At 41.4% G+C, this 15,425-nt stretch overlaps 2 protein-coding genes across 2 annotated transcripts in view; one reads left to right on the top strand and one right to left on the bottom strand.

Moving 5' to 3' along the window:
- The window catches only part of LOC143155908 (ICOS ligand-like), a 36,976-nt gene extending 33,591 nt beyond the window's left edge, over positions 1–3,385 (top strand). The window contains exon 6 of the mRNA XM_076328882.1: positions 1,723–3,385. Coding sequence (XP_076184997.1) covers positions 1,723–1,826 — 104 coding nt within the window. The 3' untranslated portion in view covers positions 1,827–3,385. The remainder of the gene's footprint in view (positions 1–1,722) is intronic.
- A 4,971-nt stretch (positions 3,386–8,356) lies between these two features.
- Positions 8,357–15,299, bottom strand: GATD3 (glutamine amidotransferase class 1 domain containing 3). The gene is made up of 7 exons (XM_076354935.1): positions 15,171–15,299; positions 12,924–12,976; positions 12,037–12,150; positions 11,560–11,679; positions 10,620–10,712; positions 10,005–10,161; positions 8,357–9,383 (listed from the first exon to the last, which is right to left on the bottom strand). The coding sequence occupies exons 1-7, from the start codon at positions 15,282–15,284 to the stop codon at positions 9,255–9,257; spliced, it is 780 nt and encodes a 259-aa protein (XP_076211050.1). The 5' UTR covers positions 15,285–15,299; the 3' UTR covers positions 8,357–9,254.
- Between the last annotated feature and the right edge of the window lie 126 nt (positions 15,300–15,425).

Genomic DNA, 15,425 nt, shown 5'->3' with positions numbered 1-15,425 from the left:
GTAACGTTATAAAAGCAAACAGAACAGGAGCTAGAATATCTCTAGCTGTTACCTTCCACAAGAAATAAGAAATTATTGAGGATCAAACTTTTAATGCAGTAGCAATGGAAGTTTCTCAAAATCAAAAGGTAAGTAGGCTGTATTTAAAGGAGATAGTTGTGTATATGCTTGACTCAGCCGAAAACTTTCTGACAACTTTTCCTCAATATAAACTATTTTTTACCATGAAAAGGTATTTTCACTGGGGGAAAAAAAAAAAGTGATTGGGACAAGGGGGAGTGTTTCAACTTTGCTATAGGAGAACAAACTGACTCACACACTTCAGACACCTGAAGGTTCTTGTACTGCTGGATTTTGGGGGGCTTGGGGGTGGAGGAAAGAAAAAAAGCCTAACTTGTGAAACATAATTTTTTGCAAAAAGGAAAAAATATTTCCTATTGTCAACTTCTTCTAAAGAAAATCATCAGCCGCGGCTCCCATTTTTTTTATTTTCAGCAATTTCTTAAGAAAGGGAGGAAGAGAATCTGTTTTGTATTAGTTGTTACTTTGGAAGGGACTTAGAGTAAGTTAAACAACCTGCTGAGAACAAAGACACTGTGTGCAGAAATAGTTCTCTCACTTTGCAGTCACCATAACCAGATCAGCCGATATTTAATATTTTTATATAAAACAGAAGCAGTTTTGATCTGTTTTGCTTTTGCTTCATTTCTGTTTATTTGCTGGATTGATTATTTTTCATAATTAAAGAGCCTAATTTTACTGTCACTCTGGGTTTCTTGCGAGACTCCTTCTGGGTCAATCAAAACTTGTTTTAAGTTTTTTTCGGGGAAAAAATGAAAGTGCCTAGGCCTGGAAGAGGTCACAAGAGGCCAGGAGACTTGTTATAATCCTGCATTTACTTCAAAGCGTTACTGAGGACTATCCGATGTTTACTTGCTCTTTACACGTTAATACCGCATACTCCTTCTAGGAAGAGGGGGCGGAAGCGCCCCTACTAGCGATAAGTTAACTGCAGCGACATACTGAAAGCTGATACCGCAGCAATAGGAACAGCCTAAGAATTGGTACAGAAAACAATATGCAGCCTGATCTTCCCCGAGAAGGACTTGGACCTAAACACTTACAGGAAAAATTTCTCTACTGCTTAAGTCAGGGGTTGAAAATCTTTTTTTACTTGTGTACTACACCCAGCATGGGTTGCAGGTACCATCTGTGGCAAGGGTAACCTCTGCCCTGTGTCCACGTTGTGGCTTACATACCAATAGTGGTACACAGTGCTGCTACCACCTAAGCGTCTGTGGCCTAGACTTTTTAATACTTATTACCATTATTTATGGACTCTCAATCACAACGCCTACCTCAGGCCCTGAGTAGGTAGAATGAGAATGTATTTTATACTCTCTTAGTTGTTGTCGTTCTATCAGGATTTTAAACAAGTATTCTCAGTCATCCAGAAAAGGAAGTTGTATTCATTGCTGCTGAATGTCTGTGCCTTTTCTATGAAGGAGAAAAAATGATTTGTCACAGTACCTTGAGACTGTTTTTTTCTGGATAGTACACACACACACACAAAAAGGAGGATTTTGAAAATGAGCCAAAATCCACATGATTTTACAATCTTCCATCAATGCATTCATGTAAAATATATCGCACAAACTTCAAATACACTTCTTTTGTCAAGCCACCAGTTACATGCCGACTTTCTCTTTTTTAATTTCTCAGGACACAGTCAGATTTCCTCCAGAAGCCCTGCTGATGCGCCACGTCTGGCCATGCTTCCCCTCTCTTTCCACCTCCTGGTCACACTGGGGGTTTGGCACTTGTAACTGGGGAAGCCAAGCTTCTCTTTGGGAAGTTCTCACCAGAGGACCTCGCTGGGCAGAACAGCTCTGTAGGGTTAGCGTGACAACTGTTCCACAACCACGTGAAAGAAACACCAATAGCCGAAAACAGACCTAGCACTAGGTGTTTATGTCCCGCATTTTGGTGTTCCACAAAACCAAAGGCAGCAAAACTCAGAGGTGGCAAGTCTGCTTTTTCATTTGTTTCTTGGAGCCCAGTTTTAGTGCTGCCGGTATGAACGTTTTATTTTGGATTTTGTGGTTTTGCTTTAACGACAGGATAAAAGACTCGCAAAACTACAAGGTCACATTATAATTGACCCTAGTGAGATCTTTTGCCTAAGATCTCATCTGCTGTCCTTCAAGAGAACTGAAAGGAGAAGAAGGGGTAATTACCCTCTGTGTCAGCTAAAAACTGGAAGTAGGAAGACGCTCGCGTTTTGTGAAACATAAGGATGGAAACCTTGTGAAACTTGAGCCTGTGGAACTTCAGCTTCTATTTTTACTCTTAAGCGTCATAAGCTATCAGTAACAACATTTTTTCCACAAGAAATGAAGTATTTCTGCAGTGGAAGGGTGAAGCTGACCGAGAAAGATGATGGAAGTTCATAAAACATCAACATAGGGGAAGGAAGTGATGTATTATTACAAAATCCACTTCTAAATAAGCCAAAAGCTTTAGGAGGCTGAATTCAGTATTTTCTCTTTTTGTCATGACACACAGCAAGGTAAATGTGATCATCGTGCAAAAGCGGAATTCTTAAGCTAGAACTGTGCAGTAAGAAATTGTTACTGTGTCAATGTTACTTCTTTAAAAACAGTATCTTTGGAGGAAAAAAGAATTAAAAACTGGTCAGAATAATTGTAACTGATATCTATGCAAATTAAATGGGTTTAATTCTGGAAATGTTCAATTCAGGTAGCATAGATGTCCTGTGTAAAACTAAGTTTGAAAGGATCCTGTATACCAACAATATCAAGGAAGTGCAGTTTTCAGGCCAGAGCTGCTGCAACCGACCTATTACAGAACTGAGAAGCGTCCGGAGAACTACTCACCCGGGCTGGTGAAGAGCGGTGACTGCAACGCACTCCTTGTGGCTGAGCCCTCAAGCAGGGGGAAGTGACTCATAAGGACACACATAAAGTCGTTTTGTTTTGGAACGGTTCCACGCTCTTTCCAAAGGAAAGACAGGATTGTTTTTGCAAGGAAGGGAATAGAATAAAAAAGAGCTTAAAATGGTATCCATTGAGGTAAAGGGATAGTTACCTTTGACCTTCTTAACAAAGGGCCCTTTCCCCATGGTGGGAGAGAGACAAAATCCCACGCACAGCCTGTGCTGCTGCCGCAGTGAAGCTCAGTTGGTACTTAGGCTACCCTGGGTACAGAGCAGTGTAGCGTAACGGCTGGGGTCCCACTTCACAGAAAGATTTGAATGTAAAAATTGTGCATACTGTGACTGTCTTTTTGTGTCCTACCCTCCAAATGTTTGTCTCGGATTCCGTGTATTTTTCAAAACAGAAGTTGATTAAAAATAAAACTCTACCCCCCCAAAAAAAAAACCCTGATGAGAGCAATCGCTTGGTCTCTTAGAGTTCTTTATCTGTATTCCAGTTGTTCCTACAGTTAGCTAGGCACCCTGTGCAATCAGAATCAGAAAGTCCAAAAGGTGGCATCTGTACAGGTCTGTTGGTCCCAAAAGTCTGAACTGCTTGCCTTCGTCTCAAGGACCGTATGACTTCTAAAATCTAACAGCCACTTAAGCAGCCCTCCACTTTTCAAAAGGTTTTGAGGCACACGAACAACATGAACACCTCCACTCACAAGTGCAAGCTGTGTGAGTGCTTGTGTGATATAGCTGCATTTCCTGGGCAAGCAAATGAGTAATTACTTAAATACCTTTATGCGGGCATGCAGGGCTAGAACTGAGCCTCACTGCTGCAGAGACAGACAGCCCAGTCGTACATTTAAGAGCAGGCACTGTGCTGGCTGAAGTGATTCTCCCTGCCTGTGCAAACTGGCGTGAATCACAGTAAGCACGTGAGCAGATGAAGGTAGGAAGAATGAAGGGTGTGAGGAAGACGACTGGATGACCTCTAAATGTTGCTTACAATCCTACTTTTTTACGACTCAGATTTGCAGCAGCATTTGGGATGTTTAAACGTCCCTGTTTATTATATTTTCCCAGAGCTGTAGTCAATGCCATTCCCAGTAGTAATATATGACCGCCATTCCGATTTCCTGGGAGACTGCAAGCGAAGGTTTGAATGACTAGCAGACCTTGATTTGTCCTTCCTTGCCTGGGTGATGACACAGCAAGCATCTGTCTTAAAGTTCACTCAACGTGCAGAAGATGAGCAGCACATACTTCTTGTGTTTTCCAGAGTTTCATTGTGAATGAGAGGGATAGCTTTGAAAATGAAGAAGCACAAAAACAATTCACACATTTAAGAAGGAGGGATCTCCACTTCTCTCACTTGTAGTACCTTGGTGGCCCAGACCTACATATTTCATACAGCAAGAGCATAGGCTGATAATCTGCTACATTAAAGAAATTCTTAAGAGATCCTTGTACGTTATTCTTGCAAATGAATGGCTGTAAAAGCAAGTTCATTTTTTCATGTTTGACAGTGACACTGGTAAGAGACAAAAAGGAGTTAGTTTGCTCATCTTGTAGTTCATCTAAGTTTACAGTGAGGTCAGTTTAACTGGTTAATGCTTTTCACCAAGCTCCTTTCAGTTCCATATGATGTGGGAGAAACGGCCCATACAGATCATCAGCAAGAAATGGATGTAATACATTTGATGCAGAATTTTCACCATTATTTCAGCTAAGTCTGAGGGCAGTCGTTCACATAGCATGATACTCAGCAGTTGAACAAAGGGTACTGAAGAATACTGAAAATAAGCATGGAAGGTGATTATTTTTAAATATGCAGCAGGAAATCATGTTGCTATGGGTAATGCAATCCTCGTTGCAACTTCTGTTTCAACTTCTGGGATTGTCCAGGTTTAGTCCCTTCTCTTCCCCTCTCTATCTCTTTCTGCAGAGAATCTGACCACCACTGAAATCACCTTGAGAAAGATAACCAAATACCAGTTCCTTAATTCTTCTGAGAGCTAAGGCTGACCCATACAACGAGCAAGCTTCCCCTCAGCCACTGCAGGCCACAGGAAGGAGGAAGAAAAACAGCTCAAACAAAAGACTCAAGCCCTGGAACACAGGCAACTCTCAATTACTTGCAGATGAAGGATTATCTAAGCTCCTACTCTGAAAAAATAAAAAACTATATATGTATACACACACATATAAGATATTGCTGGCTTGCAAACGCACAGACCCTTGAAGAAACAGTGTGTTTCCTTCCAGGAGTATTTGTTGGCCTGATAAAAGTCCCTCCCTACAAACCTTGGTTTTAGGTCACCTTGGCTGTAATAGCACTATTATTTAAAAAGGGAAAAAAAAACCCAAAACCAAAACAAACAACAAAAAAACCCCCACTGTGTACTTTTATGACTTTATACTAAACTTTTCCTCATTTTTCACTGATAATGATACCATAGGAAGGCTTCAGAGCTTAACGTAAGCATGTTTGATACTATACTTTCAGGGAGATAAGTAAGTCACTGTGTTGAAGAAACGAGTCTTAACAAGACAGCGGGACAAATGCATTCATTGCGATGGAACTGGACTTCCTATTTATTTTTGTTAAACAAGTAGGAAGCAGTATTTGTTTGATTCCCTCCATGCGTCCAACATGTCAACACAAAAATGTCATACAGAAAACAACAGCTGGAATATATTGTGCCTGGGTAAGTGAAAACCCGCACAGAACATTGTTCACAAAGTGCCCCCTGCCGGCATCTTATGAATCCAAAACGTGTCTCCATTGTAGCCACAAACCGAAGGGTAAAAACGAAAAATGCATCTCAATCCCTAACTCTCGTTTCTGCTTTTAGAAGAAAAAAGCACCACTGTCAAATCTGTGAACACTGCAACAATCCGCAGAGAAACATTTCATAAAACGGTTTTTGTGTGTGAGCATCAATGAGGGCAAAATGGGGCAGGCAGAAACACAACTGAGAAGTAACAACTCCTCCCCACACCCCACAAGTTAAACCCATCACATCACTAGAAAACCAGCCCAAGCAGGAAGGGCGTTTATTTTCACTCCCTTTCAGTAGGACAAAGTTTTTAAATGCTTTCTGAGGATGAAAAATGGCAGGATCCATAAGCCAGATATTGCAGGCCTCCTTGTGGAGGCTTGAAGAATACACATTCTTTTACTTCTTATTTCTGATAGCGTTTGACAAAACATATTAATCATAAACTTCTACCCGCTTGGCTGAAACTAGCAAACCCCTCAGCAGCTCCAAACAGCCCTGTGGAAGAGAAGGAAAAACCCAGCTTGGCAGACAAATGTCTCTATTAATCTCTAAACGCACATGGAATTTCCCTCCAAATTTACACTGGCTGAAAGCCAAGATGACAATCTTACATCTTCCACCAAAGTTAAGAGATCTTCTATTAATAAAAAAAATATTTTAAAATGTGTGTAGCAAAGGTTTGTACTCAGCACATTACTGTGAAATTAGAAAGAATAAAAAAATGAAAGGCAATTCTGGTGCATGATTCTTTCTCCCTTAAAAAGTGTTCTCTCTGAATGATGGGAAAAAAGAAGGGTAAAAAGATGCTCTAAAATGTGATTATTTCTGAAAATAAAATTTTGTCTTTGATTTCCCCGGTGCATATCTGTTTGTCCCATGCCCACTAAATGCCCAAGCTTCCAGCACTGACAACACTGTATGGGTAGCTCGCTTTTTGCAACTACCTTGAAAAACGTTTCAGGCACTGAGGAGGAGCTGGTTCCTTAGTTACTCTCGTTACAACTCACAGCCCTAGCCCTCAAACTGTCACTGATACTGAGACCATCATTTTAGAGCATTGCTGTTATTTAGCAGATGAGATGTTTTGTCAAATCAGGTGAGCTTTTCAGTTTGCATACTTGATTCTAAGCACGTGCTACTGCGATAATCCAACCTGGAAGCCACCAGGTCAGGGATCCACATGACCACCACTGCATCTGCTCAGAAAGGTACACAGTAGATTATTAGTAGTCCTCATTATTTGGGTATCTGGATTCAAAAAAGAATGTCAGAGGACTGTAAAAAAAGGCAACATCTGGATGATCTACCAACCAATTTGCAACAGCTGGTCACTGCATAACAACAGCAATTTCTTCCAAAAATCATCTTTTTCTCAGGACACCTGAATCTGAGATTCAGAATCTAAGACAGCTTTATGCCACCACAGCTGCACTTACTAGGAACTGCAGATATGAGAAACCCTAAATACGTATACACAATCTGCTGTGGTGAGGGGAGCTAATGGAAAGATTTAACTCGCAGTCCCTGACGGGAAGAGTTGAGCTCAATTTAGCTCACTCTTATAGCAGAGGAAGGTACCGGTAACACAGGCAGCAGCTGTTCTCCCTCTGCTCCAGGGATTTCAGTACCATCTCTGTTTTGTGATACTTTCTTATGTGACCAAATTTCTTTTAACTTGCAGAGGTAGGAAAGACACACATTTTAAAATGTCACTACATTTTATATGAATAATGACTTCCCGTACTCTGCTAAACCTTTGTGTATAAAATTGATATTAAAAACATCCACTTATGTACAAGCAAAGCTTATGAAGGAAAGGCTTTATCTGCACTGAATTACACAGTGACAGTATTTTAAGTTATCTTTCTTACCACCTTGATACTGAAAATTTCCTAAAGAATTTGATGCACAAGCAAAAAAGTTTCAGAATATGTCCAAAATCCACTTTATGAACCATGCCTGCTACCATCATGACTTGGTTTCTGTGCATGGTTTCTTCACCCACACTGGAGTTTGTGACCTGCACAAGAGATCTCTATGAAATCCTCCAAGAAAACAGTGCCATCTTTGAAGTACAAATTCAGATCTTCTAAATCCTAACATGACTTTTAGTGACAAAAATCACATGCTAAGAGGCTCCAGAAGCAAAAACACTTAATCCGTGAACACTGACTGAGCAAGATGAGCGTGACCACCACTCATATTCAAGCTTCATTCCTCCTCTTTGCTCCCCCCAATAAAAAAAATTAATTCCACATCCCTAGCAAGTCTTCAGCCACAGGCAGTATTTACCATACTCCAACCCAATCGAAGGCTTGTAGATTTCATTTATGAAACACACAATTCTCCCTTAAAAATACAGGTTCCCTTCAGCATGTCTGTCATGTAAAAGGAACTTTAATACAAGGTAAGGGGTGTCATTTTGTTTGTTTGTTTTAATTTGAGAAATGTTGCTTCCTGCTGAATAGAAAGGTGACGAATAACTTGGAAGGGGGGGGAACGACACTCTGCTGGATTCTGTACGGAAAAAAAGGCATAAAGAGAACTGAAAAGTAGAAAAACCGCTAGAATATATCAAGCAGCGTAAGTTATCAGAGGCAGCTGTCAAACAAAAGTGAAGGGACAAGGATGAGATAAAGGCAGAAATTTATTTATTTATACATCATTATTCCAGACATTGAATAATATTTCTTTGGAGAAAGCTTTATTGCCCTAAAGCAGGGAAAGTAAGGATAATTTGAGATTGTTTTTTTCCATCCACTGCTAGTCATGCAGCTATTTTAACATGGGTATTATCCTTAAAAATTGTGCGTCACATCAGCGGATATTTTCTCCTTCAAGACCTTTTTAGCTATAATGGGCCAATGGATGAATTTTTCGAAGTGCTAGTGTTGTGACAGTTAAGATGTATCCTGCTGCTGATTGATATTCAGAATGGCTTCTTTGTAAAAACAGGATTCTTTGAAATGGAAAACCAAAACATTAATCTTCTAATTAATACCAAGCTAAAATTAAGATGTGGAAGATGTCTATTCCCTTGACAACCGATCCTGGCTTTTAGTTCACAGATACAGGCCTGAGCACATAAACCTGAAACCACGCACTAATTCCTCTCTACTCACATTCTTCGTCTGCTAGATACGCTGCCACTGCATCTGCTATGTCCCTACAACGTATCTGCCCTCAGCTTCTGAAAGGGCCTTTAGTCTCTTTTCATCCCCACAGAAATGATGTCACACTGGTGCGTGGGGAGGACTGGTTTCAGAATACGTCCGCACAGCTCTCTCCAGCTGAAAAAGCTCAAGAAAATGCTCTGTGTCTCAGGCCAGGCTGTTTGTACTCTGTAAGCCCTTCTGCAGGCCCCTCTCTCAGAAAGGGCATGGAAAACCCTGCAGCAGGGAATCAATCAGCTCCGCATCAGCATTCACTAGAGTGTGAACAGGACAAGCAGGTGAAAATGCTTCCATTGGTCCATATTATGTTTGGTACTACACCCTAAATTTAAACATTTCTGATTTTTTTTTTTTTTATTTGCCAGTTAATTTTAGCACATTCTTTACCATGGCCCCAATGCCATCGAAGATATTATGTAATTCTGCTTCGCACATAAATGCTGGGGTAGTCACCACCTTGTTTTTTGTATCCACGTGAGCTTCGTAAAAGGGAGTTAAGGAAAACACAGCCTATATCTCACTTGCAGATGCTGTCTGCAAAATAAACCATCATTGACAAAACCTCACAACTCCACTATCCTATAAAAAAGCACCGCCAAATATATTATACCATCCAGCTGTAGACAGCTGCAACCTATAATCCAAGATACTAGAAGCTATTTTTCCAGAAATACAAACACTGCAAGAGCAATCTGTGGGAACTCAGAAACACAAGAAAAACTATGAAATTTACCGACTGTAATAAAATGTCTCTGAGCACAGTTTGATTACAGCATTAGCCTTCAGGAAAAGAAAAAAAAAATCTCAAAGAGAACTGACCAAATGTAACTCATGCCAGTTTCATGTGCAAATTCACTCAGCATTTACTGCATTACCGGGTGTCCAAGGGAGTTCTAAAGCAGCGACTGAGAACGACTTCTAACTACACAGCTGTGTACGGAAAACAATGTTTTCTAATCATGCGCTGCATTACATGCCATCTTCTATACACTGTATATTCCCACTAAACTGTAAGTGGGAAAGCATAGGTCCTGCATGTATTCATGACTGTAACGACACACTACTAAACTGTCTCTCAACATGAAAATTAACAGGAAAGGATATAGTTACTTCTTTCACACAATGCTTTCCTCCCAGTTCTTTAATGGCTCCTGCAGTCCCGGCATAAGGCCACTTGCCACCTTCCTCTTCTTCATGGCCCACAGTTACTTCAGCACCAGAGAGAACCTTTGCTGCCAACACTGGTGAAATGCAGCAAAGACTGCAACAAAAGGAATTATAAGAGCGATTCTACAACAGCACTCTTTCAGAACTTGGTCATCATTGAAAGGATTCAAATGGACATGGTCTTACAAATCTGAAAGACATCACAAGGCAACTTCCACTCAGCATTTTCTTAGCCTCTTCTTTGACAAATGCCTACACACACACGCATCTTGAAAAACACATTTAAAAAAATAAGCTACAACTGATACAAAACAGAAGATGCTTTTTCTAGTTCCAGCAGTAACAGCTGCACATTTCCACAAAACATACCTTGTCTCCATGCTCACACTATCAAAGTTCAAGGTCAGGTTGGATGGGGCTTTGAGCAACCTGGTCTAGTAGAAGGTGTCCCTGCCCATGGCAGGGCGGTTGGAACTAGATGATCTTTAAGGTCCCTTCCAACCCAAACCATTCTATGATTCTATGAAATGCCCCTCCAACTAACATACGTACCCAATAGGTTTGCCTGCTTTGTGGAAGTCTTTCAAGACACGTTCAACTTCTCTGTTCACCTTGCAATCTTTCCCATCAACAGCAAAGGTAGATCTGCCACAACAAGAAACTTTATACATACCTCAGTATAAACCTACAAGAGATGCCTAACTGCCCTGAGACTGGCTCTCAAGGGTCATCACAAACTTAATAGCTTCTAAAAGGTGGTTCAAAACGCCTGTAGTTGACCATCAATGCTTTAGCCAAAATGATTCACTTCTAAGGCTTTGGTATGTCAGAAAGTTCCTTACTTGATATAAACGTCTAGAAAGAAGAATTATCAGCTTTCTAGGATTACGAAGAAGTAGAACAACAATGTTTTCAAAGAAGAAAAATACATAAGAAAAGGGAAATAACATTCAGGTTTCTCAAAGCCAACAAAATGGCAGGTCAGTAACAAGATAATCAGTATTCCACATGGCTAACGCTTTTTTTTTTCCCTTTTTTTTTTTTTTTTGAGCTAGCTGCTGTTTTATTGTTACTAATGCAAGAGGGGAATTTCTGGTAGGCAGACATGAAGAAACAGAATAATAACACCAGGAACACCTGAAACTATTGAAGTTTTACCTTCACCTCCCTCAGTCAGGCCCAAAAAGAATCACCACAAGGGTGAAGGAAAAAGGACTTCTTGTGCATTATCTAAACTCCAGAATTCTCACCAACATTGTTCGGAAAATTTAAAATATGACAATGCCAGTAAGAATTATAACTGGAAACTATCATGAACAGCACAACTTAACTCCAACACTTTGAAAGGAGTTTTCCTTATTAAGTAGTGGTTACATATGTAGTAAATAAGGCCATTTATTGCTTCCTGATTTTATTGTGTGAATCATAGCTGATTATGAATAGTTGATCATGAGTATTTAGTTGAGGAGTCTAATGCTTAGTTGGCACTCACAAGTTTTTAGCAGCTCCAAATCCACCAGGGAATATCACAGCATCATGGTCTGCTGTAGTAAGCTTAGCCAGGCTTGCAATTTTACCACGAGCAATCCTTGCAGATTCCACTAAAACGTTCCTTGAAGAACCAGAAATAAAACAATGAGAAGAATTAAGCATTTGCACACAGAAGAGCATAAAGAAAGTTTTGGCAAAGGAAGAGGAGGGGGAGGAAGGAAGGAAGCAAGAACAGTGGTACTCAAAAACTGAAGCTATCGATGCTTCCGAAATACTACTACTGGGAAACACAGGCATTAAGAGACTATATAATCAAGTCTAGAAAACTCTTAATATTTTCTCTCCGATCAAAATACCAGCTACCATAAAGCTACTAAAGCCAGTCAGTAAAGTGCTACAAGCGCAGTTACAGGCTGCTATGTCGCCTAAGCGACTGAGACTCAGCAGTCACAGAAAACACAGCAAACACAGACTTTACCTTGACTCAGCTTCAGCTGGTTGCCCTTTACTGTGGTCAATGACATGCATCTGAGGAACATCTGGAGCATACATCTGAACCTCAGCTCCCCCACGACTAAGGTGTACCAGTATGCTACAAAAACGGAGATAAAACATGCTGAAAACCTTAGAAGAAAGGCTTTATCTGGCCCCTGAGTCTTGCTACAAATATTCCACCACCTGATTTTGAAAGAAGAGGAAAAACACACATCCATCCAAAGCATATGAGCATGTAGCAGCAAAATCCCTGTATGTAACACCAAAGTGCAAAGCAGAACAGAAAGTCACTTTGGAGGCAGGGTCAGGTAAGCTAGAGACAAGTTTCTTTGTTCAGTGCTCTTAGGCAGGCAACCAGGAACAATAAAAACTTCCTTTCTCATTGCAAGTCCCCAGGTGTTACTGAAGAGTCCCACAATTAACATACCTATGTGAACATTTAATCCAGGTCTAGGTGAAACATCTCTTAGCAATGGATACTAAGAGTTAATAATTCAACTTGAGTATTAACAATTCTAGTGTTAGATTTAGCCCCAGGAACAGAAACTCAAAGTGATTATGAAATGAAGTCTCTACTTAACTCTCTTGAGACTGATTCTGGAACTCTGAATTTCTGTTTCTGAAGGAAAGACAGTCTCTCTCAAACTCACTGCTCTGGCATCGCATGCATTGTGCTGCACCTTTGGACAGTCACCGACTACTGCAAGAATGCGTCCTGAGCTCCCAATTATGCTGTGAGAAAACTGTGAAGCTTCATCATACATCTTTTAGGGCAATTTTGATGGCCAGAGAGAGAAAAACTGAATTCAACAGACTGCTGTAATGTAAAGGAGACTTTTTTGGAGCCTACAGTTTCATAAAGCAACTTACGCTGAGGCCTCATGGATTTCTGTGCCATCGTAGACACCACAACCAGATAGGACCTGCAGTAAGAAAATCAAGAGTATTTCAGGTGGTAAAAGCTTTCTACAGGATCTTTCACAAGCTTTGTAAGATTTAAAAAAACAAAAAAACCCAAAACCAACAAACCTCCCTCCACCCCCCAAAAAGAACAACTTAGCAACAAGCTCTTTACCAAGCCAGTCAACACCATGCTATTAGCACTGGTGTCGCCATTTGACATACTGCAGAAGAGGCATTTCCTATTTATAGCTATTCATCACAGACAAGTCTCAGAAATAACTAAAATTTACTTATTGGCTTGTGCATTTATTCCTTAGAGTTAATAAACTGACGTGATATCCTTAGGTATGTTTTTATTGTGCACATAATGGGTTATTCTGAGTGTTGTACATCTATTTATGAAGTGTCCATATCAGCGTGAAATACCTTCTCATCCAGATGCACATCAGACAGAAGTAGGACAGAAATGCACTTCGAGGTGGCACTTAGGACAAACTATTTTACCTGCTGCTGCAATTTGCCTGAGGATCCACATCAGAGATCAATAGCTAAATCATTTCTAATCCAATTATGCTATATTAGCCATACTTTTCCTTATTACCATGGTAATAATACTTTCAGTTTGTTTATACACACTGGAGAATAAAAAGCACAAAGCAATCAGCTATCCTTGTGTGGGTGGAGAGTGTCTTGCACAAAGTAGAAGCAAGGAGAAAAAACATTTTAGAACACCCAGAAAAAAAAAAGAGATTATAAGAACAAAACAAACCCCAAAAAATCCAAAGGATTTTCTAGCTCCTAAAAGTATATATATGAACTTTTGTGGGTTTTTTTTTGTTTGGATGTTTGTTTTTAAAGAAAAAAAATCCAGTTAAAAAGAACCCATTTATTAACTTTATTCTCTTCCCTCCTGGTTTTCTCTCAGTTTTTAGAAGCTTGGAAGTTTTTAATCACAGACAAATGAACGGAAACTCACAACTGAAACTGTCTTAGTTAGAAACATTGGACTCAAAGGGGCTTTCAGATCACAACATCCAATCCTCTGCTCTCACAGGCATGACATCCTACCATCGCTTCAGCAGATGAGTAAGATCCATGAATATCTTTCTGTCCGTGTTAATTCTAACTACAATTTTGCTGCTCTGATATTTAAGAGCCACCTTCTACCTTCCAACTTTTTATTTAATCTTTCATTTAACTTAGACTGAATAAACATACAAGCAACTGTGCTAAAGTTATCTTCTGTAAGCAATGCTTTTTAAATGTTTTTGAAACTCACTGAAACTAAAGCACTAAAACACTACCCTCTTCTGTTATTTCAGTACCTGCTTGGTGACAAATCTGTCTTCTACCATAATCAGAAATTTACGTCGCTAATCTCAACAATAACATTTGTTTTCCACTCTCTATTTAAAAAGCTATCGTTTGCTAAAATGACAGCATTCCTGGTAAGTTACCTGTTAGACATTTGGACCAGCATTCTGCCCATTCCTGAACCAACTCTGCCCCAAACAGATTTCTTCATGCAGGTAATGCCTTCTTATTTCTTTACATTTTATGCTGTCAAGACTATACAAAGCTCGAGCTTCAAAGACCGTCCCTTGAGCTCCAAAACTGTGTATCCATTTGAGATGCTATCTACAACCTAAATTTTCTTCTGGCAACCTGTGGCTCCTCCGTCTCCTCACTTTCTTTTATATTTTTAACATGCTCTAGCTCCTTCGTGCACAAGGGCATAACCCAGTTTAAACGCTTTCCTGTACACTGCCAGTACCTCCCCCAATTACGTTGTAAATTATTCCAAGTTCAGCTCCTTGTAACTCAACTCCAGGCCAGTAACAACGATACAGAAGCCAATTCTTACGTGTTTCCCACTCCTGGCCTTGCTTCCTCCAAGTTACTCAATTCTAAACAGCTTTATCGTGTCAATATCGGCTTCTCCCAAGGTTTTCCAGCTGCCGCAGCCACCAGGCGAGTCTCTCCTCGGCCCGACGCCAGGCCAAACCCTCCCACCAGCAGCCCCACCGCCGGAGCGAACCCAGCTGCAGAGGCGCCCTTCCGTCGGCACGGGGCTGAGGGCGGATGGGGACAGCCAGGCAATAAAAACCCCTTTCTCCTCGGACCTGCTGCGCTGCCCCGGCCCCCGCCCCCAGCCCGCGGCCGCCGGGGCCTCCTCCCGGCGCGGCGCGGCGCGGCCCCGCGGCCGTTACTCACCACAGCGACGCGGGCGGCGCGGGGGCGCCGAGCGGAGCAGTGGAAGGCGGCGAGGCCGCCGGGCGCTGCCCGCCGCAGCGCGGTGCACAGGGCCGGCCCGCAGGAGGCCAGCATGGCCGCGGGTGGTGGGAGCGGGCGGCGGAGCGGGGGCGGCGGTGCGGGGAGCCGGGCAGGCCGCTGGGGGCGGGCCGCGCCGAGAGGCCGCTGCGCCCTTGGCGGCGCCGGCGGGGGCGCCCCCTGGAGGCGGAGAGGGGC

This window comes from Aptenodytes patagonicus, chromosome 1 (genome assembly GCF_965638725.1).
Source record: "Aptenodytes patagonicus chromosome 1, bAptPat1.pri.cur, whole genome shotgun sequence".
NCBI classification, from domain to species: Eukaryota; Metazoa; Chordata; class Aves; order Sphenisciformes; family Spheniscidae; genus Aptenodytes; species Aptenodytes patagonicus.
This window is presented reverse-complemented; position numbering and strand designations above follow the sequence as displayed.

Coding starts and splice junctions, on each gene's coding strand:
- GATD3 (XM_076354935.1), bottom strand. CDS start 15,284: ATGCTGGCCTCCTGCGGGCCGGCCCTGTGCACCGCGCTGCGGCGGGCA. Junction 12,151..12,923: donor GAAATCCATGAGGCCTCAGC/GTAAGTTGCTTT, acceptor CCGTTTTTGTAG/CATACTGGTACACCTTAGTC. Junction 10,713..11,559: donor TTTGGAGCTGCTAAAAACTT/GTGAGTGCCAAC, acceptor TTGTTGTGGCAG/ATCTACCTTTGCTGTTGATG.